The following is a 25,596-nucleotide window of genomic DNA, read 5'->3' on the forward strand; positions in this document are numbered from 1 at the left end:
GGTTTTTCCAGAGCCAAAACTGGATGATCTAGGTGAACATGTTTTCCAGAAAACGCCTGATGATGACAAACCAGCCCTGTCAGTAGATGATAACAACTTTCTCAGAATCATGGAAAACGAAGTGTACTTGGACAATGAAAACCATTGGGTAGCACCGCTGCCTTTTCGTTCACCTCGCAAGCCTCTTCCAAATAATAGACAACAGGCATCCCAGCAGCTTAACTCTCTCCAACGCTCGTTTAGAAGGAGACCTGAAATGAAAGGCCATTTCTTTGACTTTATGCAGAAGGTCATTGACAACCACCAGGCAGAGCCAGCTCATTCCCTGCAGCCAGAGCAAGACTGTTGGTACTTACCTACCTTTGGTGTTTACCACCCCCAGAAACCAGGTAGAATAAGAGTGGTTTTCGATTCCAGCGTTAAATATAAGGGAATGTCCTTGAACAACATGCTTCTCAGCGGACCCAACCTCAACAGCACTCTTGTGGGAGTCCTACTGAGGTTCAGAAGAGAACAGATTGCCATCACCGCCGATGTAGAACAGATTTTCTATGGCTTTAAAGTCAGGGAGGACCATCACAATTTCCTCTATTTCCTGTGGCACCGAGACAATGATCCAGAGATCAAAAGCTACTTGCAAGACCAGGGGTGCACATGGACATTTAATGCTCCCCATTCCTCGCACATGGGAGGTGCATGGAAAAGATTGATAGGTGTGGCCAGACGCACCCTGGATGCTCTGCTGGTGAAGGATGGAGCTATTAGACTCACCCATGAAGGCCTAACTACCTTAATGGCCGAAGTTATGGCCATCATGAACTCCAGACCTCTGGTTCCGATCTCATATGATGCAGACATACCCGAAAGGCTCTCTCCTGCCGCTCTTCTAACACAGAAGGTGAAAGGAACACCCACTCCTCCAGGAGACTTTGAATTGGATCACTTGTGCAAAGTACAGTGGCGCCAGGTCCAGAGATTAGCAGACTCCTTCTGGAAAAGGTGGAAACAGGAGTACTTGGCAACTCTTCAGTTGCGCAAAAAGTGGACCAAGGAAATGCCTAACCTACAAGAGGGTGATGTTATTCTGATGAAGGACATTCACTCCAAACGTAACGAGTGGCCCCTTGGACTTATAGTTAAGTCCTTTCCCCGCTCTGATAGTAAGGTCCGTAAGGTCTCAGTGAAGACTGTTAGCCAAGGGATAGTAAAAGAGTACCTTAGGCCGATCAGTGATGTGGTTTTACTCATACGAAAAGAAAAGGTGTAAAAGGTATTTAGATACCAAGTGGGGAGTGTGCTGACTCCTGTCATTTCTGTTATTAGTATTTTGAAACTATAGTGCCACCTACTGGCGGAAGGGTTATTGCTCCTGCAAGGAAGTGATGCTGTGCCAGCCCATGTTGTCATAACGGCATTTCCTGTCAGTATGAGTTCGCCTGAAAACAGAAAACTAACGTTAATGGATGTGCTCTACAGTTGTTTTTGTGTCCCGTAGAGTAGATCTATCAGTAAGTATGGTGCTATTTCGTGTTTAAGTTAGAAATGAATGTGTGTTATGGGAAAAGTTAAGTCATGGGTTTCTATGAGTGTTTAACGTTACGTCGGTTGTTGTGTGTGTGTGTGTGTCTGTGTGTTAGCTATATACCTTTAGCCTAGCCTCGTGCATGGTAGCCTGACGTTACTTGCTGATAGCTGTGCATCACATTCATTGTTCTGTTTGGTGTGCTCTGTAGTTTACCTACCATATACTTACCCAACATTATTTGAAACTGGAAGGGAGTTCTCTATTAATAGAGCTATAGTTTGTTGTTACATAGGAAAAGTTTGTTATGTTGAAATTTGGATTGTACTTACCTTTGTGAATGTTGATCCTGGTGAGGGTACCTGTAAAAGAAACATGTTAATTGAGGTCAGATTTGTTTAATATTCTTATTTTAATGTGTTCACATTGTGCTTTGTGTGTTTCAGTTTTACAAAAATTGCAACGAGTGATTAAACTACTCCAGTGGAAAGCTTTGTCCCTCGTTCGTGTTGGCTATCTGTCTAGGCACTGCACAGAACTCATGGACAGAGCCAGTTCTACACCTTAGTCATTGACTCTGTTCTGTGCATATCCATCACGGTCTGGTTCAGAGCAGCAACAAAATGGGATAGGAACAGACTGCAGCAAAGAGTAAGGACAGCAGAAAAAAAATCATTGGTGCTCCCCTGCGGGAGTCCCTGTAGGACTTGCACACCTCTAGAGTCCGGAAACAGGCAGGCAGAATCAGCACAGCACTAAAACCACCAGATAGAACCGTTATTTGCCCACAGGCCACCTTTCTCATGAACACTTAACAGCATGGTGCAATAATGGTAAGTTATTATGCAAATATGACACTTTATCAACAGCTCCCTCTGGTTAAGATGTCTCACCTACATATCTATGATGTGCACTACCTCTTTTGAAACCAGGTGTGCAGTACACATGTACAATTTTAAATATACATATGTTTGTATACTAGCTACAAATGATTACTGTTGGTGTTATAATTATAACAACTATATATTAAAATATGTAATTATATAATAGATAAATACATAGTATATAATTGTATATAAGATATTATATATAAGCATAATAAGTTGTAAGGGTTTAATATCAGTACATAATCTAGCCATCCATCCATTATCCAAACTGCTTATCCTACTCTAAGCAATATAATATATAAGCATAAGTTATTCAACCATAAGAAAACTCTGTATAGTAGTGACAGACATATTGTGCATCCATACTTACCTCTAATATCCTATTTATTATTCCATTTATTTCTTGTTTTTACTTTTTGTTTTATTTTTTGTGAGTAATATATGCAAGTACTAGAAGCTGCTGTAAACCAGAGTCAAATTCCTCATATACATCAGCACACTTGGCCTATAAAGTTGATTAAACACTTGCTGGTACCCTTCTGTCACAAATCACTCCTGACACTCTTCTCCACCCACTCCACCCTGTCTGCACTCTCTTCTTCATCTCTCTTCTGCACCCCCCGTTACTTTGGACAGTTGTCCCCAAGTATTTAAACTCATCCACCTTCGTCATCTCTACTCCTTGCATCCTCACCATTCCACTGTCCTCCCTCTCATTCACGCATAGGTATTCCATCTTGCTCTTACTGACTTTAACTCTTCTTCTCTCCAGTGCATACCTCCACCTCTCCAGGCTCTCCTCAACCTGCACCCTACTCTCGCTACAGATCACAATGTCATCCGCAAACATCATAGTCCACGGAGACTCTTGCCTGATCTCGCTCAGAGCCGATTCTTGATGTAATCCCACATCCACCTTGAACCCATCTGTCATCCCAACCGCACACCTCACCACTGTCACACTTCCCTCATACATATCCTGCACCACTCCTACATACTTCTCTGCAACTCCCGACTTCCTCATACAATACCACACCTCCTCTCTTGGCACCCTGTCATATGCTTTCTCTAAATCCACAAAGACACAATGTAAATCCTTCTGGCCTTCTCTATACTTCTCAATCAACACTCTCAAAGCAAACATCACATCTATGGTGCTCTTTTGTGGCATGAAACCATACTGCTGCTCGCTAATCATCACCTCTCCTCTTCTCTTAACCTAGCTTCTGTTACTCTTTCCCATATCTTCATGCTGTGGCTGATCAACTTTATACCTCTGTAGTTGCTACAGTTCTGCACATCACCCTTATTCTTCAAAATTGGTACCAGTAGGCTTCTTCTCCACTCCTCAGGCATCCTCTCAAGATTGTGTTAAACTAGTTAAAAACTCCACTGCCATGTCTCCTAAAGATATCCATGCCTCCACAGGTAAGACATCTGAGCTCATCACTGTTTTTGCATTGAGACACCAAAATTAATCTACAAGGCACTGTCTAGGCGACAGAGTTCTGAGATCACTGACATGTCTAGGCGACAGACTTCTGAGATCCTGGATCGATGCAGGTGTACTTGTGCCCGTCCCATATTAGTCCAATATTTAGCTCAGTCTTTGTTTACCAAACATTTAATATTTTAACAGGGTAGTATCAAAAAAATTCCACTGTATACCTCAAAAATTTCTAAATAGTTGGATGGATGAAAAAAACTTTGTGCCCCAGGTTTTCATTTTCTTTTCACTTTAAACTCTGAATTTTATATTGGATTTTGAAGACGGCATGTTTCGTTGAATGGACTGAATTAAACATGCAAATTTAGCAGTACTGTCGTAGTTGTCTGTATGTGAAGATGGGTCTCAGTATGATTGTTCGTATGACTGGCTTGTCAGAATTTACTGGTGTTTGTAAGGTTTATAAAAGAGAAGTTTCAAATATTTTAAGAGAATGATAAATATGAAGCACAAAGTAACAAGTTGCACCTGAAAGAAGGTACAACTGGTCAAAATTATTAATACAAAATTAACACAACCTGAAGCTACCATGTGGATGATGAAAGAAATAGGTCTGTCATAGTTTTAACAGCATACTGTACATATACATACAAATGACAGATACAATCAAATACAAATACAATCAGACGTAAATGTCTTAGCCTTGGTTTTATGGATAAGCATTAGTTTCCAGAATTTCCTTTCATTCACATGATACAATTAAAGGGTTACTTCAGGTTTTCAAGAAGCTTTTAAAATAATGTTTTTCATGAACCAAGCATCTTTTCAGTCCATCAAAAATTACTTGCACCAGTGTGACGGACACATTAGAAGCCAACATCAGTAGCATTGTTTTTCTGTTTTTTCAAAAATACTATTGCAAGATGCAATTACTTTGAAAAATCATATTTGAGGTGTCTTGGGGTAACAAGTGTCAGTGAGAGTAAAGCAGACTATGAGATGTGCAGCTGGTGAGGTGTACATGCTGTATCAGTGTACAAAACTGTAAGATCACCGACACAAGTAGTAACTTCCATAAGATCTCCACAGTAGAGCAACTGTTCTTCTGAACTGAAAGGATCCACCTAAGACTGGTCTGGTTTAGGACACCCCCTCCAGCTATGAGCAGGCAAAGCAAACTGTGAGAAGAGCCCTGGTCAGAGTCAGGGCCACCTGAAGGCATCACATTTCCCAGCAGGCCTCAGGGGGCCGGTGGATCACTTCAGAGGAACTGGATGAAGTACGCAGGGAGAATGATGTCTTGTGACATTACAATCCTGACATGGAAGATAAGTTGATGGAAAAATGAACGTATAGTGATGAGACAGTTTAGCAGAGACACACTTTAAAATGTCCTGTGTTTTTCCTTTGCACTGGTACAGTTTACAAATGCCAAGAGCTGCTGTGATCTAGAAACCACTTATATGGAGTAAAACCATTCTCGCTTTATGGTCAGTCACATTCTTCACAAGCTGGGCTGTCCCTTTAAGCACTTATTTATAAGTTATAAGTACTTATTTGTAAGTTATAAGTACTTTTTTGTAAGTTATAAGCTCTTATTTGGCAGCAGAAACACAGCAGACTAGCATACATACAGGTATGCCCGACTTTACAGACACGGAGTCCCAACCAGTAGAGTGTGGAAAACACACTGTGATGATTATGCACATGTAAAAATAAATATGACTGTGACTTTGTTTTCCTATTCTCTGTCCAAAGGAAGCTGTCAAAGTTTGTTTTTCCAGTTAAGTCTTTTGTTGTCGTTTAAATTTTTGTATTTGTCATCAAACTCCAACATGTCGTTGAGAAGCAAGCTCAGCAGTGTACATAACACATCACAGTTATCATAAATACTACTCATTTTATGACTAAAACTAGGACAAATATAATATGCCTAATTGAAAATTAGAATATTAGAATAAACTGACACTGAAATAGGGTAAACCTGAATTGTTTGTGGTCATTTCCATACTGGAGAAAGAAACTAAGTGACATAAATTAATTCCCCTTTTATTCCCCCACCCACAGTCTCACATCCATGCTTTCTAGAAGGTTTCTTAAGGGTACCAGTCAATCCATCGTCTGAAGGCTTTGTTAACCTTTCACACTGGCCATTCCAAGTAACATTAATATGAACCATCCAATTATCAACATGGGCACAGTTCACCACAACCCACCGCTCTGCCAATAACAACACTGCGGTGCCAAGATGTCCTTTGTTGCTTACGTGAAACCACTCTCCATATTCACAAGGAGCACGAGTGGTCACTATTCACCGCTACTTCCTAAGTCTAGATAATTATTTCACAATGTCATGGTGTCCATCGTCCAGAAAGCTTTCAGATAAACCATTCCTTCTTGCTTTCATCGATGGTCTCTGTGAAAGCGGGGTCGTTGACGATGATGGCTGCATCAGCGCAGTCTGCCGACTCAGCCCCCTTAGCCTCGTTGGTGTGGTAGGAGCCCTTGTGACGAAACATGTGTCGAATCATGAAGACCAGAACGCACAGGATAGTGAAGATCACCACGGCTATGATGCCTGGGAAAAAAGCAAACCAAGGGCCTAATTCGTAAGCATGGACTCTGGTTCGATCCTCAACTTAATCGTCAGCACCCTGACAATTTATGCATATACCACAAATGTTATCCATAAACTATCTGTATATTTAAATATATTTCTGCATATACCACAAATATCAGCCATTAAATATCTTTATATTTAAATAAATATGATGAGATATAATACAATATAAAGATTTATATAAAGACTTTATAAATAATACAATATAAAGATTTATATTTAAATCCAAAAAAACTTTATATTTAAATATATTTCTGCATATACCACAAATATCATCCATAAAATATCTTTATATTTAAATATATTTCTGCATATACCGCAAATATCAGCAATAAAATGTCTTCATATTTAAATAAACAAAGATATATAATACAACATAAAGATTTATATAAAGATTATATATATATAGAAGATTGTATATATAATATAATATAAACATTTATATTTAAATCCATAAAATATCTTTATATTTAAATATATTTCGGCATATACCACATATAATTCCATAACATATCCATAAAATATCATAAAATATATCCATGAAATAAGAACAACATCTTAAATGTATATAGCTCAAAAACTAAAACATAAAACCAACATGCCTCATGCCTTCAGCATCTATAAAATACGGGAAAGAAAACGTGAAAATTCCCATAGTTAAGGCACTCAAAAGATACCATTTGGCAAGCTCCAGTGTAAATTGGTGCATTACACTGAACTACTTGTACATGAAAGATAAAAAAGGTGGCATAATGATAGAATTGGGAAATAATGGCGGAAGTATTTCAGTCAATTATGTCTGGATAATGAATGCAATTTGGGTGAGCATAGTAACCCAAAAAAAAAGCTGAATTTATATTTTTTAAAGTAAACATATCCTGGTCCCAAATATTAATGTAAAATACTTATAATGGTGGCTTTGAAACTTTACCGTCATTTTTCAATGGACTGCCAAAATTGCTAAAAATAAATCCAAAGAGATCTCCATAAAATTATATTTTCATTAATTCTTATACATTAACTTTGCTTCCATGAACACCCCCCTCATTCCATTGCTTCTCATAGGTAATCCTATTAGCAATCACAGTAATTCTAAGAGAAGAAAACATTAAATAGATTAACTGTAAAATGACACTGAAACAGATGAGCAACTTTTTAAATGTAAAGGCAATCATGACATTTCATCATATTCATGCAAGAAAGATAATATATATAATAACAACAACAACAACAATAATAATAATTTCATCATATTCATACAAGTAAAGATAACATTATATCTAATAACAACAACAACAATAATAATAATAAAATATTTGGTTATATTTCTGGGCTAGTTGTAACAGGACATGTTTTGCGGTTTAAGTCCTCTGCAAAATTTAAAGGTAGTTTTAAGGCTAAGACATGCAGGTAGGGTAAACACGTCCTTCCTTGTTAAAATCTAATTAAAATTAGTTTTCTTAAAGAATATATTTAATGACTTTTTTACTTTCCAGCTCCCTCAGTTTTAGACCTGTAATAGCGTCCAGTTAACACTAGAAGATATGCCCTTGTTGTCACAGTGTCAGAGAAAAGGGCATCTCTTGCTTATGCTGAATGTGGCCTCAGGGCTGGAATGTGCATGTGGTATTTGCTACTCTGTGTTGGGCAATGTACTTAACAAGGCAGGAGCTGTGTACTGATGTAAATGTTAAGCTGAATCTTTGCAGAACATCACTCCCATGTTCCCGCCTTCAGCCAGACGAGGAGCCAGTGTTTCACCATAACGGGATGATGAAGTGGATTCCTAACCAAACTGTGCTTACTTTATGGTGTTAGGCATAGCAGAAGAGCCTTGGATGAGGTAAACCCATCTCATTAGATTTTTTTTAAGTTGGTTTTTCCCCTCTTTTTCTCCCCAATTGTACTTGGCCAATTACCCCACTCCTCCGAGCCATCCCGGTCTCTGCTCCACCCCCTCTGCTGATTAGGGGAGGGTTGCAGACTACCACATGGCTCCTCCCATACATGTGGAGTCACCAGCCGCTTCTTTTCACCTGTCAGTGAGGAGTTTCACCAGGGGTGCGTGGGAGGATCACACTATTCCCCCTCCCCCCTGAACAGGCGCCCCGACCAACCAAAGGAGGCGCTAGTGCAGCTATCAGGACACATACCCACATTCGGCTTCCGACCTGCAGACACGGCCAATTGTGTCTGTAGGGCGCCCGAACAAGCCGGAGGCAACACGAGGATTCGAACCGGCGATCCCCGTGTTGGTAGGCAACGGAATAGACTGCTGCACTACCTGGGCGCCCCTATTAGATGAATTTTAATGCAGCTAAGCAATCTTTATAAACTGTGAACTCCCGTGTGCCACGCCCCATCTTGATAGTTAAGTTATCTTTTGTTTCTCCCAGTGTTCTTTGTCTTGTACTTCCTGTTTTATTTTGATACTCACCTCCTGTCTCGTTTCAGGTCCTTTACTTCCTGCCCTCATGAGTCTCCCTCCTGTGTGATTACCTGTCCTGCCCTAATGTGTTGCACCTGTGTGTCATTGTCTCCCCTCCTCCAGGGTATATAGTCTTAGTGTTCCCTTCCTTCTGTGCCAGTTCGTCTTGTTCGTTGTGACAGCGTTCCAGCATTTTTCCCCTTGTGTGAGTTTCTAGAGCCCTATAGTTTCCTGACCTGTTTTTGCCTTTTTGACCTTGTCTTTTGCCTGCCCATTTAGACACTGCTGCTTTGCTATCTGATCACCTGTGTACCTACCTCATTTTTATTAAAAGGACTGATTTTTGTGAACTGAGACTGAGTCTGTGTTTTGAGTCCAAGCCTGTGGTTCAGTACTGACACTGTGATTGGAAACTTGACATAACTATAATAGCAACATTACCAGTGACCTTCAGTAATGCTTGATGAGAGGGTAGCGGGCAGGATGCAGGTACAACTGCTTAGACAACAGTCAGTAATGCTTGATGAGAGGGTAGCGGGCAGGGTGCATGTACAACTGCTTAGACAACAGGCAGTAGTGCTTGATGAGAGGGTAGCGGGCAGGGTGCATGTACAACGAATTAGACAACAGTCAGTCGTGCTTGATGAGAGGGTAGCGGGCAGGGTGCAGGTACAACTGCTTAGACAACAGTCAGTAGTGCTTGATGAGAGGGTAGCGGGCAGGGTGCATGTACAACTGCTTAGACAACAGTCAGTAGTGCTTGATGAGAGGGTAGCGGGCAGGGTGCATGTACAACTGCTTAGACAACAGGCAGTAGTGCTTGATGAGAGGGTAGCGGGCAGGGTGCATGTACAACGAATTAGACAACAGTCAGTCGTGCTTGATGAAAGGGTAGCGGGCAGGGTGCATGTACAACTAATTAGACAACAGTCAGTCGTGCTTGATGAGAGGGTAGCGGGCAGGGTGCATGTACAACTAATTAGACACAGTTTGATTTTCAAACATAACAGAACACGGTGGAAACACGGAGATCAACATCAAATCTGGTGTATCTTTAGCAGAGAAAAGGACACAAATCTGTTAAAATGCTTCAGACAGGTACACAATCAAGAATTTGCTATGTGGCTGTGTTATTATGTGTTATGTGTTATTATGATGTGTTATGATGTATTATTAGTCAGTTACACTAGCAGCAGTAGGCTCTTATGCTTTGTTTGGCTGTGGGTTTCCAGCAGTGACAGCATCTGGAAGACAGCTGGATGCTGGAACCTGGTAAGAGCAAAACCAGTGCCCATTCCTCACCGACGAGTGGCACAGGTGCTCATCCAGGCTCTGGTCATCTCCTGGCTGGACTACGGCAACTCCCTCCTTGCTGGCGCCCCGGCGTCGGCCATCAGACCTCTGGAGCTTGTTCAGAAAGCTGCAGCTCGTCTGGTGTTCAACCACCCTAAGTTCTCCCACACAACTCCCCTTCTCATGTCCCTACACTGGCTCCCAGTAGCTGCTCGCATCCAGTTTAAGACTCTGGTGCTAGCCTACAGGGCATTGAAAGGAACAGCTCCTTCCTATCTCCAGGCCATGGTCAAGCCCCACACCCCCGCCCGACCACTTCGCTCTGCTGCCTCGGGACGCCTGGTTGCCCCATCGCTCAGAGGCCCCTGCTGCCGATCGACCCGGTCCTGGCTCGGTTCTGTCCTGGCCCCACATTGGTGGAATGAACTCCCCAGTGATGTCAGGACAGCAGAGTCGCTGCCCATCTTTCGCCGCAGGTTGAGAACTCACCTCTTTAAGAACTACTACCCTGTTACTTGTTCTTAGCACTTATTGTGTTCACTCATTAAAAAAAAACTCTTTCTTGCACTTTTACTTTAGCACTGGTTTTGCTCTTAGATGCTTGTTTAGATGCACTTATGACCTCTGATGACTAGTAGTTCTCCTGATCTCCTACGTTAAATGATGCACTTACTGTAAGTCGCTTTGGATAAAAGCATCAGCTAAATGACTGGGATGTAATGCCATGTAATGTAAGAGGGGAGCCATGTACATGTTGTTGTGTGTTAGTATGTGTTGTTATGTGTTGTTATGTGTTGTTGTGATGTGTTATGATGTGTTAAGGAAGACAGCTGGATGCTGGAATCCGGTAAGAGGGGAGCCATGTACATGTTGGTCATCACAGCTTGCTGATGTGTGTGAATATCAGTGATGTAAATGTATCAACAAAACAATGTCTTTATTATGTTGATATCAAAAAGTAAAGGATTCTGCTTCAGCCAGTACCAACCTTACCCCTGACCTGCCATTATGTCAGAGTTTTCATGGAAGGGGAGACGTTTTTTTTTTCACCACTTACTCCGTCTCAGACGTCGGGAATTTAATAAGGACACCTTTCTGGTCTGAAGCCTTATTCCCAAAATACAAGGCCACTGCTGCCACAGCAGAAGTAAGGTCTCTCTGGAACCATGTGATAGGAGTGGGACCTACCTCCGACAATTGCAGAGTTCCGATCCACCCTGTCCTGACTGACTTTCTCCTCCTTGAAAGGGAAAACAGCACCATCTGTGAACACAACATTAATCTGTCACACAATGGGGGCCTCATGAAGGCTAAAACACAATCTACATTTTATAGTTTGATAGCTACAAGGTATAGAACAAAAAGCCTGCAATATAGTCTTGTTAAATTCTCAAGAACATGAAGAGAAAATGAAGTTGTCACATTCCTCCTCATTTGAAATAAAAGATTAAAACCTGATCAGGTCTGATGATCAGGACAACCTCGTCTAGCGAAAAGACACAGAAGGCTATTAAAATAGCCTCTCCCTAAACATACCACTGTGATCTGATCTACCACTCATCATGGGCATGTGTACAGTCTACAGAGCTGCTGTAGGCTACTGGACCACATAAACCTACTACATGTATGCACGTCTGGGTACATAGCATTTTGTTGACTTTCTTTAACTCTCAAAGTTTGGTTGAATTTTAAGTTAGAGCTTCAAATTCTCACATGAAAATGTACATGATAAAACTAATGAAAAGTAGATTAAAATGTGCAATTGCAGATTTTGCTTTGATTGAAAGTTAACTTAATCAAACTTTTAACTTCATACACCTCTTTTACATTCCGTGTGAAGTGGCGCTCATGAGTTTGTGAAACCCTTAGAATTTTCCGTATTTCTGCATAAATTTGACCTACGCTGTGATCAGATTTTTATCGAAGTCATAAAACTAGAGACAGAGAACCCAGTTAAAAAAATACACTATATATACAATTTTTTTAATGAGCAAAATTATCCAACATTAACAAATCAATATCATATCAAATAGGATAGAACTGAATTGCTGCATATTCGATAATCCTTGAGTAACTTCCAACCAAAGTTGGACTTCTCCTCAAGTGACTTTGTTACTGGAGACACACAGTCAAGGGACAGCATTAGCAACAGCTACAAATATCTGCAGCACAGGAAACAAGGGACAACAGCCAGATTCCTAGTTCGGCTTTGCAATCGTAAACATTGTACACGGCTTCCTGGTATAATATTGTCCAATGTTCACTCCTGGTTAACAAACAAGATTAGCTAAATATCCCTCTCTAGTCTTCTCAGTTCAGTTGCACCCTCACTACCAGAGCTAGGCGACTAAAGAGGCATACACTGTTGTGGTTACACCGCCCCGAGCTGCCTCCCCGGCACGTTCAAGCCACTCCCCCAGCTCGGACGTGCCGGAAACATCCGAGCGCTCGGCTCGCGCTCTGAGGAGACCAGGTGTTTGCCATCATCCATCAGGCACACCTGCGGCAATCAGGCAGCCCTCTACAAGAAGTCTCCCAGAACACCACTCCGTGCTTCGACGTACTGAACCCTGCGGTAAAGCTCTGACAAGCCCTCCAGCGGTCCTTGCTGTTCCCTTTATTCCCCAGTGTCTTATATTCGTGTCTCTGTTTCCTCCCAAGACTCTCCCTCCGCGACTTCCACGGCTCCCCGCGTCTCCCTCGTCCCCAGCGACCTTCACGTTTTTTCCCTGGGCCTCTCCAGCGATCCCCCCCCCCCGTGTCCCTCTACCTGGACCCCTCCTTTCGGACTCGACTTCCCGGATCTCGGACCCGGACTTCCTCGGACAACCCCTCTTGGATCACGGACTGGACTTTCTCGCCAGGTGCACGCACATTATTCAACACCTCCCTTGTCATTTACACACCGCACCACACATAGGCTAAGAACACTCACACATAGTTATCCACGCAAACCACGGGACACCACACATAGTTTATTCACACATCCCACTAACGGAACGCTTTTGCACCATACATTCCCCTCCCACAATAAAACCGCCCTTTTTGGATTTCGAAGTCATCCTGTGTCTGTCTGCCTTGGGTTTCGCCACACGGGTCGGGTTCTGGTGCGCGAGCATAACATACACCCTGGTTTAACGATGAGATACGTGCTCTTAAGCAAGCCTTTAGGAGACTGGAATGTAAATGGCAAAAATGAAAATTGGAAGTTTTATACTTCTTGACAAGAGTGTTTATTGAAATACAAGTGTTTTATCTGCTGCGAAAGCAGCATATCTCCCACGTTTAATCAATATTAATACACAACCCCAGATTTCTCCTTGACATTGTAGCTAAACTTATGAAAAAGCAGCTGTCTTTTCACTGCTCAGCATTCATGGCTCATGAGTTTCTAGACTTTTTCTGCAATAGGGTTTATTGGCTCCTAAACAAAATTAGTTCTTCAACTCCAGCTACTCCTGCAGATCCTGTCTTACCAAATTCATATCGATACAATTGTCTCCTTAATAATGATTGACCAGTCTCTAATCTTCCATTCTTTTTAAAGTACTAGAGAGTTGCATATCAATAACGTTCGACCCATATATAACATGTAGAAGAACAGTATCTATATTACTCTTTCAATCGGCTTTCAGGGTGTCAGTCCAGTGAAATTGCTCCAACCAGAGTGTTGAATTATTTTCTACATGTTATGGACTCTGAGTCCACCTCTGTGCTTCTATTACTGGACCTTATTGCAGCCTTTGACACCATTGATGACTGTATACTATTAGACAGCATAAATTGAAATGTTGGTGTCTCTGGTTTAGCTCTCTCTTGGCTTAAGTACTAGTTATGGAAGAACAGTGTGTGTCTGACATAGTAATATTACATCGAAATTCTCTGACGTTAAATATGGTATACCTCAGGGCTCAGTTCTTGGCCCTCTACTTTTCTCTCTTTGTATTTCATCTGTTGGCCAAATTATTCGCAGTCATGGGATAAATTTGCATTGCTATGAGGATGAAACTCAGCTGTATGTGCCTATAAGGGCTGCCTCCCCGTCTGTCACTTGACAGGTTGACAGATCTTTTTACCCTTCTGCCCTCAGCTATATGCCTCTACATAGCCTAGACAGCGAGCTAAACAAATGGCTCCAGTAAGTACTCAGGAGACCATGTTGAGTTCTTCAGAGCTTTTACTGAGAAACCATGTTTTGTAAAACTGTAACAGACAGAGAAAAAAAGATATTTTAACAGACTATTCTGCGTAGACATACAGAAACCACACATCAAATCATTACATTCTTCTCTATAACCAATATAAGCCATTTTCTTAATAAGAGGTAAGTCAAATATGTAACGGTAAAATAATTCTGGTACACACGCGGCTAACATCTAATGACATTCTAGGTTACGGTAAGTTAACAACCAGTTAGCTCATGCTATCCGAACATGTACATGCAGTATAAAAGGCTGAAACTCGATTCATTTATCTAAGTAAAACTAGAATATGTAATAAAACTTCATTATCTAGCAGTGGATTTACAGATTATCCCGTGTCAAGGGCAGTAGATGAAGGAAAAGACAGATGCACACATCACTATCCATCCACTCTGAATGCTCGAATCAAAATGGCTACCAAAACACAACTTACTTGTAGTGTAACTTTTTCTACCGCTAGGTGGGAGTATTGACCACACAACTGGGAATAACCTCAGCTTTCTGAGCATTAAAGCAATCGTTTGCTAAATCTGTTCTAACTCTATCAATAAACGAAGTAACGAATATGGAAACATAATATGAGGGACATAATACACTGCTCAAAAAAATAAAGGGAACACATAAGCAATGCAATGTAGCTCCAAGTCAATCACACTTTTGAGATATCAACCTGTCCAGTTTGGAAGCAACACTGATTTGTGAATCAATTTCACCTGTTGGTAAATTGTCTAATTTCCACCAGGTGGAAATTAGACAATTTGCAAGACAACCCCTATAAAAGGAATGGATTTGCAGGTGGTGGCCACAGACCATTTGCCTGTCCTCATCTTTTCTGGCCGATCTTTGGTTAGTTTTTCATGTTGCTAGTGCCCTCACCACTAGAGGTGGCATAAGGCGGTATCTGCAACCTACAGAAGTTGCTCAGGTTGTGCAGCTCATCCAGGATGGCACATCAATGCGTGCTGTGGCAAGAAGATTTGATGTGTCTCCCAGCACAGTGTCCAGAGCATGGAGGAGGTACCAGGAGACAGGCCAGTACACCAGGAGATGTGGAGGGGGCCGCAGGAGGACAACAACCCCGCAGCAGGACCACTATCTGGTCCTTTGTGCAAGGAGGAACAGGAGGAGCACTGCCGGAGCCCTACAAAACGACCTTCAACAGGCCACTAATGTGCAGGTTTCTGCTCAAACAGTGAGAAACAGAATGCATGAGGATGGTATGAGGGCCCGACGTCCACAATTGGGGCTTGTGCTCACAGCCCAACACCGTGCAGCCCGATTGACCTTTGCCAGAGAACATCTTGGTTGGCAGATTCGCCATTGGCGCCCTGTGCTCTTCACAGATGAGAGCAGGTTCACACTGAACACATGTGACAGACGTGAGAGAGTCTGGAGATGCTGTGGAGAACGTTCTGCTGCCTGCAACATCCTCCAGCATGACCGGTTTGGCGGTGGGTCAGTGATGGTCTGGGGAGGCATATCCTTGGAGGGCCACACAGACATCTACGTGCTAGCCAGAGGTACCATGACTGCCATTAGGTACCGGGATGAGATCCTCAGACCCATTGTCAGACCATATGCTGGTGCAGTGGGCCCTGGGTTCCTGCTCATGCATGACAATGCTCGTCCTCATGTGGCCAGAGTGTGTCAGCAGTTCCTGTATGTCGAGGGCATTGATGCTATGGACTGGCCTGCACGTTCCCCAGACCTGAATCCAATCGAGCACCTCTGGGACATCATGTCTCGTACCATCCGCCAACGCGATGTCGCACCACAGACTGCCCAGGAGTTGACCGATGCCCTGATCCAGGTCTGGAGGGGATCCCTCGGGAGACCATCCGTCGTCTCATCAGGAGCATGCCCAGACGTTGTAGGGAGTGCATACAGGCACGTGGAGGCCACACACACTACTGAGCCTCATTTTGAATCGTCTTGAAGAATTTCCACAGAAGTTGGATCAGCCTATGTTCTCATTTTCCACTTTGATTTTGAGTATGATTCTGAATCCAGACCTTAATGGGCTAATGATTTTGATTTCCATTGATCATTCTTAGGTTATTTTGCTCTAAACACATTCCTCTGTCTAATAAATAAAGATTTTCAGCTGAAATATTTCATTCATCGAGGTCTATATTGTGTTTTTAGGTGTTCCCTTTATTTTTTTGAGCAGTGTACTATGTGATGACTGTCGACAGCTGCTCCCTGCTAGGCTACAAAACAGCTGAGGAGCTAGGCCTCGCCAAAATCGTGAACAGTGTGACCTTCCCAAGCAGCTGAACAGTAACAAATGAATTGCTAGACAGCTACCCAGAACTGTTTTAAGGCATTGGAAAGTTAAAAGACTTTCAAGTTAAGCTGCACATCAACACCAACATTCAGCCAACCTGTCAGCCACACAGGTGAGTGCCGTTTCACATCTGACAAAAAGTCGAAGAGGAATGGAAAAAGCTAGAAGATGATGACATCATTGAAACAGTCACAGGCCCTACGCCATGGGTCTCATCCATCGTCACACCATCCAAGCCAAAAGATCCAGACAAGGTGAGAGTATGTGTCGACATGAGACAAGCCAACACCACCATCCAGCGTGAACGTCACATCACCCCCACCGTGGACAATGTGATCCACGAGCTGAAAGGAGCGACAGTCTTCTCCAAGCTTGACCTGACAGCTGGCACCATCAGCTTGAACTCCACCCGGACAGCAGGTGCAGCTATTGCAGATAGTAAGTGAATCAGTTATGTCTAAGACCTTATAACCTGTCTGTGAAGACAATGGTGTTAATCTTTTCTTTTCTTTTTTTAAAGGAGTGATGTAATGTTTACAGATAGGTACAACATTACAGTGATTAATATTTACGACAGTGACGTATTGCCATCATGTGCAGTCATACATTACGTGAGGCAGAACCCGTGAAATCAGTTAGTCAGACAGTAGTTTACAGTATGGCTGTATCATTTAACCTGAGGCTTCTCCAGTAAACTTCCGCATTTGTTTGATAAGTTGTCTGCTTATTTGTATCACACACGAGAACATCACATTTGTAGCTTGCGCTCCAGGGATGTAATCTCATCCGACCAGTGATTTGCCCCCTGTCCCAATTCTGTCACGTGGTGAGACAGAGCCCTAGCATCCGATCTGACTGACACTAAGTTGCCATGCAGTTTGGTTCATATTGATGCAATTTCGGATCTCAGAGACCTTGCCATAGTGTCTATTTTAGCATCCATGGATGCACAAATGTCCTCTTTCAGTGACGTCACTCAGATGTTGTATCAGCTCAAAGTGAGTCAATATCACTGAAAACAGCATTGTCCGAGGCGGTGGAGTTAGCTTGGTTGGTGTAAGCCATTGTGTTAGCACCCTTAACAGGAGTAGTATGCATATAGTGCATAGATATAATGTAGTACTCAAAAAGACGTAGTAGTAAAAACATATACTGCCAGAACATTCCCAACTGAACACAATGGGCGATGTAGACACAAAAGCACCGTTGTTTTATCGGATTATTTAACAATTGGCAGGGAGCTCTAAAATCTTCTGCCAACCCACTCATCACACACGCCACCATGGCAAAAGTCCACAAACCTGTGTGTTGAAGACCAGACTTTGATAGTGAAGACCCAGGTTTATGTTTTTTCAATAGGCAGGACCTGCTAAACTCCTGACTGTTATCCCTTTAAATTAATTGACAATTATGGTGGATATAATTATTTCATTATAGAAGATAATACTTTCTCAAACAAAGACAATTTTGTTGAGTCATTTTGCTCATTAAATAAATGAAAAAAGTACAATGATTTTACGCCATTTGATTATTTTGGTTCTCTTTATCTAGTTTTAGGACTTAGATGAAGATCTGATCACATTTTAGGTCAAATTTATGCAGAAATACTGAAAATTCTCCAAGGTTCACAAACCTTATCGTGCCACTGTAGGTCTCTCTGTGTCATGGCTTTTGCCCATGCATATTGTACATGCTTCTGTGTAGATGACTACACAAATTTCAGTTTGTCTGTGTGTGTGTACGCGCGTGTGTGTCTGTGAGTGTGTGCGTGTGTATCTCTGTCAGCCTTGGTGAATGTGTGTATCTGTCAGTTTATGCTTTCACTTTTTCCATAGTCCACCAATGGTTCAGCACGCATGTATTGTTTTCTGCCTACCTGCGTGTCAGACATGTGTCCTTACCAGCGTTCAGATGCCAAGGGTCATTGACAGGTACTTTGGGAGCGATAGTAAGTGGTGAGGCTCCGCAGTTAGACGGGACCAGAATGCCCTGCGTGTTAACAGGTGCAGCCAGGCCAGGACGCAGGGCAGCCTTCAGCGGAGCCACGTTGTTGAACTGCACTCGGGACAGACATCCCACAAAGCCCGGTGTGTTGTATCGTTCAATTAGGATGGAGTCGATTTGCCCGGTTTCTAGAGAAAATAAGTTGACATTTATAACCTAACCTACTTTGATGTGGGCAAAGATAATTGAAAAATGATGACTGTAACAAGGTAGAAATATGTTGTAGACATACAATGAGCACAATCACTTTATTTAATAATTTTATATTTGACAATAATGAACCTTGTACTAGTTCCACCTACACTCCTTTATGTACTTTACTGAACTGGATTAATGCTACCTGAGAAATCTCAGACGATTTTAATCTCAAAATTCAGAGTAATCTCAAAACGTTGATTTTGAGCTATGAGTTCTGACTTTATTCTCAGAATTCTGAGATTCATCTCAGAAGTTGAATTTTTCATGTGGCCATAATCCTCTCCTGCACTACTTTTTTTTTAACTTTTACTTTATTTTTTTTAATTCAATAAGCATGATGAACACATTCTTTCACTTTATGCAACATGGTTTCCTAAATCCTAAAAACAGAAGGTCACTGATTGGTCATCTTGTCACACAATGACATGGTAATTACATTAAACACTTGCCTATTCAGGTGGGTTGAGGTGGTTTTAAGAAAGATGCTCAAGACATTAACAACTCTCACTGAGTTTGCCCATTCGAGGGCAAGACTCTGCCAAGTTGCTTGTGTGAATAAAACACTTTGGTCTAGGTGGAGAATTGAAAGCATTAGATAGTCAGGGGATTGTTTAGTCACTTCATTTCAGGAATGCAGCATTATTAAAAACTGAGGCCAGGACAATAAACTTGTGAATTCAACATGGTATTCAGGATAAGTGAATATGAGGCTGGGAAACCAAGATGGAATCTGATATTTCTACAGGTATGACAGAATTAGGTCCATGCCTTTTGTTCCAGGCTAAATACAGAAAAAAGGACAAAGCTGCATTTTGAGAAGGCCAAGGATGTTCTCGTTATTTCATTAGAGGACATTTTCTTTTCAGGATGAAGAAGCCTCTCCAGTGGCACTTGGACTGTGTGGCGTTCAGTGTTTGGTGAACCTGGCACCACTGATTATTCTGGAGGTAACATTTAGACACAATATGACACAATAATCGAGCACAGAAATTAACACTAATGAACATCTTAGACTGCTTTGCAGCTCACCTAAGCAGGGTGGCTCACCCCCACCAGTAACATTTACAGAGGAAATTATATGCAGAGCAGCATTAACCAGTTTTCTAATGTCATCATTAGGCAGGAACCTGTCAAAACCATACATGTTGCTTATCATGTTACATAGTGCATAAAACAGTCATCTATTATTAAAGGTTAGGAAACCTTGAAATGAGGCATGTGGTTCGTTAACATTGTTGGGAGATTACCTAATAACTGCTCTCCCTAATATGCAGATAACATGCTGTTCTGATATAACATGCTAACAAGCAAAGCCCACTGGATGAGAAGAAAACTTCACCAGAATGGGCTGCTCTGCTCGTTCTGCTGTATTTCTCTCTCACCCACCCCCATTTACTGTACTTTGATGAGACGACGATAACAGGAATGAAAATGTTGGACTGTAGTTTGCAATTTTTGAATGATTGAAAAAGAATTAGTTTTAAGATATTTCAAGATTCATCTGGTCAAAATGGTGATTAAAGTGTCTTTCTACCTTTCTGCTAAAGGATCACTTCTCTTACCTACCTCTTACACCACCAGCTCACCTGCACGCAACCTCACCTACACCACCAGCTCACCTAAAATACACACTGGTTTTTATTCACACACACACACACACACACACACACACACACACACACACACACACACACACACACACACACACATACACACACACACAATAAGTCCAGCGAGTACTTACCAAACACCTTCCCCAGGAAGATGGTCTTTACCAGGTTAAACTGGGTGTCAGAGGCCTCAGGCAGAGTGTAGGTGGACACTGGGTAGTGGTCCAGCTGGACACACACACACACACACACACACACACACACACACACACACACACACACACACACACACACACACACACACACACACACACACACAACCAACCAATATAGTGTTATGGCAAGACAATATGGATGACACAAAGATGACACCAGATCAAAATGAGATACATTCCATCAGTCTGCATGTCCTCACTAACCAAATGAAACCACAGCCCTGAGTCAACATTTTCTCATGCTGACAGTCTGACTAGAAGTGAGCTCTTAAAGGTTGGCTGACCACTCGAACATATTAAATCCTAGAATTCAGCAGTTTATGAGAGTAGGCTGTGTGTTAAAACTCCGCTACAGACACCAGTACCACCACCCTCTGCTCCATGAAGCAGGGTGGTGGCCTCTGCAGATTATGTTGTAAACCTTGGAGTGGATTATCCCGTTTATATCATGGTCACTGACCAGAAAAGTTAAAATAAAAGCACACATTTTTTGCCGAATACTTGGACTCGGAATGAGAAGTGTTGTGGTTACACCGCCCCGAGCTGCCTCCCCGGCACGTTCAAGCCACGCCCCCAGCTCGGACGTGCCGGAAACATCCGAGCGCTCGGCTCGCGCTCTGAGGAGACGAGAGCTGCACTGCACCAGGTGTTTGCCATCATCCATCAGGCACACCCGCGGCAATCAGGCAGCCCTCTACAAGAAGTCTCCCAGAACACCACTCCGTGCTTCGACGTACTGACCCTGCGGTAAAGCTCTGACAAGCCCTCCAGCGGTCCTTGCCCTCTTGCTGTTCCCTTTATTCCCCAGTGTCTTATCTTCGCGTCTCTCTGTTTCCTCCCAAGACTCTCTCTCTGCGACTTCCATGGCTCCCCGCGTCTCCAGCGACCTTCACGTTTTCTCCCCGGACCTCTCCAGCGATCTCCCCCCGTGTCTCTCTACCTGGACCCCTCCTTTCGGACTCGACTTCCCGGATCTCGGACCCGGACTTCCTCGGACAACCCCTTTTGGATCACGGACTGGACTTTCTTGCCAGGTGCACGCACATTATTCAACACCTCCTGGTCATTTACATACCGCACCACACATAGGCTAAAAACACTCACACAGTTATACACGCAAACCACGGGACACCACACATAGTTTATTCACAAAGCCCACTAACAGAACGTTTTTGCACCATACATTCCCCTCCCACTCCATTCCACTTATTATTCAGCGGCAGCATTTGTTATCTCCCCTCCTTGTTATTCCCCTCCCCCAATAAAACCGCCTTTTTGGATTTTGAAGTCATCCTGTGTCTGTCTGCCTTGGGTTTCGCCACACGGGTCGGGTTCTGGTGCGCGAGCATAACAAGAAGATTATGATTATGACTGTTAAATTGTGTTTCCTTCTAACGAGACTTTACAACTCGTTTCAACTTCACTGGACTATAAACTTTAATAATAACTTCGGCACGTAAGGTTATACATCATGCTCGGTCCGTTATTCCAGGTGCAACAACCTAAACGGCCCCTGTGTAAACAAGGAACTAAAACAATGGTTCCTAACAGTAGTTCCTATTGCTACAATGACCACTGGATTATCCCTAATTTATACTATGGACATGGAATATTTTTTTAAATGACCATGGAGAATCACAGAGAATATTTTTAAATTTGTCTCATTTCTAATTTTTATGTCTGTTTTAAGCACTGTGAATTATGTAAAACACTTTTAATTTCCATTGTGCACGAAATTGGCTATAAAAATACATGTGACATGGCTTGCCATATACATGGCTTTACCTGGTGAAAGAAGTGAATCAACAGCCAGAAAAGAATCATTCAAAATTATTTTTTGGGATTTTTCGCCCTATTTTCTCCCCAATTGTACTTGGCCTGTTACCGAGCTATTTTCTGAGCTACTGTCACTGCTCCACCCCTCTGCCGATCCAGGGAGGGCTGCAGACTAGCACATGCCTCTTCCGATACACGTGGAGTCACCAGCCGCTTCTTTTCACCTGATAGTGAGTAGTTTTACCAGGGGGATGTAGCACGTGGGAGGATCATGCTGCCCCCCTTAACAGTTGCCTCAACCGACCAGAGGCGGCGCTAGTGCAGTGGCCAGGACACGTATCCATATCCGGCTTCCCACCCACAGACCGGCCAATTGACATCTTTAAGTGCTTTCTCTAGTTCAGCCATGGTGATCGGCTCATAGAGGTCTTCCCTTATCGACCATCTTGTAAGCCACTGGCATGCATTTTGATCTGCTGATCCTTCTTGATTCAAGAGGGTGCAGAAGTGCTCTTTCCATCTTTCTGTGATCTCTTTCAGGTCAGTACAGAGCTTACTTCCATCTGCCGTTTTTACTGGTGCTATTGTATTGCTTCTTGGGCTGTAGATGGCTCTCAGGGTAGAGAAGAGTCCATGCATATCATTTCGATCTGCCAAGGCCTGCAGCTGTTCTGCTTTCTTGCTCCACCAGTTGTCCTTCATCACCCTAATCTCCTTCTGAAGTTTGGCTTTAACTGCCTTGAAGGCCAATTGACTCCTCCTCTCAGAGTTCTCTTTCAGGTGGGCATTTGCTATTCCTTGAGCAGTTCTTGGATTTCTTCATCTTGATCCTGAAACCAGTCAGGCGATTTTCTTTTTGGATGACCAAGCACCTCTTTTGCTGACTTATAGATGGTCTCTTTCATTTGTGTCCAGCATTCTGCAACATTACTTGCGCCTGTTGCAAACCTTTCTTCATCTTGAAGAGCAGATGTGACTGCTGCAGATAGTCTCATTTGATGTTCTGTGCTTGCTAGCTTGTTGGTATCCAGTTTCTTCGGTGCTTCACAGGGTGATTTTCTTTGACTTCAGTACAGACAGACACAAGATAGGCAGTAAAGGGATTGGGGTTGATAATACTATTATTCCTTTCTAAAACAATCCAGTTAGTGATGGCGAAATAAGGCTTTCCGAAGCATGGAGGCTTTCTGAAGTACTGATACTTTTCAGCCAAATTAATCACAAATGGATTCATCACTCGAAGCCTCATTCAACACAGTGCTCACTAATGACGTGGTAAACGTTTTTACAATGTTACACTTTAATTTAGCAGACACTTTTATCCAAAGCAACGCACATCTGAGAGTTAATACAACACAAGCAAGGATCTAGTCAGGAGGCAACAATGCAAGTGCCAAAAAACTAGGTTCAAGTCCGATAGGACATATAGGTGTCAACAGGCAATGCACAAAGGCAATGGTGCATAGAAGTGGATTTTTTTCTTTTTTCAATATGAATAACATCAGATGTGGAGGTGTTCGTGAAAGAGCTGGGTCTTTAGCTTCTTCTTAAAGATGGAGAGGGACTCAGCAGATCAAATGGAGTTTGGAAACTCGTTCCACCACTGGGGAACTACAGAAGAGAAGAGTCTGGCTGGTGACGTCGGGCCCCGTTTTGGCGGAAGTGCCAAGCACCTTTCATTGGCAGAGTGTAGAGAGCGAGACTGTGTAGTGTAGACCTGAATGAGGGAGTTCAGGTAGGCGGGAGCCATTTTAGTTGCTGTTTTGTAAGTGAGCATCAAGGTGTTGAATTTGATGCAGGCAGCAGCTGGGAGACAGTGGAGTGATATGAACAGTGGGTGACGTTCTATTTTGGGTTGATTGAAGACCAGACACAATGCTGCATTCTGGACCATTTGCAGAGGTTTGAAAGTGCATGCAGGAAGACCTGCCAGTAAGGTGTTACAGCAGTCAATGTGTGATATTACAAGAGCCTGTACCAGGAGTTGTGCTGCGTGCTTAGACAGGAAGGTTCTAATTTTCCTGATGTTGTTTTGAAATATATTCTCTTGTATATGGCATGTGTCTTTTTGATTGTGCATAAAATAATAATTAAAAAAAGAAACCCTTCCAGAATGTATTAAAGTATAGCAGCACTATTTCTCCAGGAATTTATCAATATTTCGGTACTGTCCAGTCAGAAACCGGTACCAATTTAGTACTGGTTCTCGATACCCATCCCTAGTTCCATACATAACTGCACTTTTCCCATCATTCCTAAGCATGCTGGTAGTGAACCGGGGCTTGGACAGACATTCAAAGTAATTTATCTCAAGTCCATCATAACCTCAGGGAATTAAGATTAAAGCGATCTTGAGAAAATCTTGCCAGGTTTTCCTCTTTAAAATAAACCTACTTTGAGAATACTTGATGCTGAAGGTGAACTGCTGAAACTTCAATTCACTTCAGTTTTGTATGACTGGTTTTGTCTCATGTTGTTTAGTCCCTTTAGTCCGAGTCTGGTTTGTTTGAGGCCATTTTGCCTGATATCTGGTTTGTCTGGTGTCCGTTTTGTCCAGAGTCTTTTTGTCCAATGTCCATTTTACTTGAGTCTGTTTCGTCTGATGCATTATTTGTCAGATGTCCAATTGTAAGAGACTTTAGATTTGACAGTGCTTTTTCCAAGACTTGAAACCTTTGGCTCTGAGGAATGATGCACCCTTTTCTGATGTCTGCTTGCTGAATCTGAGACAGAGGGGGCCCTAACATGCACAACACACACACTGGAGCTGGAACCTTCATGCATTTGGTGCCAATGTAACGCAAGCTGTAAGGCACTTCAAGGTAGCAGAGAGAATGTGGTATGGATTTTTTAAGGAGATGGGCACCCCCTCACAATGCAAGTGGAACAGATTAGTTTGAAAAAGGAGCACAAAGTACAGAACAAGATGTGCTAAATTTTCGACAAGGAAATAAGAGGGGTCAAAAATATTTATATATATATTTATTATATGTATTTATTTCACCCCCCTTTTCTTCCCAATTGTACTTGGTCAATTACCCCACTCTTCCGAGCCGTACCAGTAGCTGCTCCACCCTCATGTGGAGTCACCAGCCGTTTCTTTTCAA

At 42.5% G+C, this 25,596-nt stretch overlaps 1 protein-coding gene and 1 long non-coding RNA gene across 2 annotated transcripts in view; one reads left to right on the forward strand and one right to left on the reverse strand.

Moving 5' to 3' along the window:
- Positions 1-3,760: 3,760 nt before the first annotated feature.
- Positions 3,761-8,945, forward strand: LOC130131968 (uncharacterized). The gene is made up of 3 exons (XR_008812426.1): positions 3,761-3,837; positions 8,186-8,319; positions 8,931-8,945. It is a non-coding gene; the product is annotated as an uncharacterized LOC130131968 (long non-coding RNA).
- Positions 5,954-25,596, reverse strand: part of LOC130131967 (contactin-associated protein-like 2) — a 285,127-nt gene continuing 265,484 nt past the window's right edge. The window contains exons 24-27 of the mRNA XM_056301695.1: positions 20,633-20,726; positions 18,588-18,818; positions 11,386-11,460; positions 5,954-6,434 (exon numbers count right to left, since the gene is read on the reverse strand). Coding sequence (XP_056157670.1) covers positions 6,235-6,434; positions 11,386-11,460; positions 18,588-18,818; positions 20,633-20,726 — 600 coding nt within the window. The 3' untranslated portion in view covers positions 5,954-6,234. The remainder of the gene's footprint in view (positions 6,435-11,385; positions 11,461-18,587; positions 18,819-20,632; positions 20,727-25,596) is intronic.

Source organism: Lampris incognitus, unplaced genomic scaffold (genome assembly GCF_029633865.1).
Source record: "Lampris incognitus isolate fLamInc1 unplaced genomic scaffold, fLamInc1.hap2 H_2, whole genome shotgun sequence".
NCBI classification, from domain to species: domain Eukaryota; kingdom Metazoa; phylum Chordata; class Actinopteri; order Lampriformes; family Lampridae; genus Lampris; species Lampris incognitus.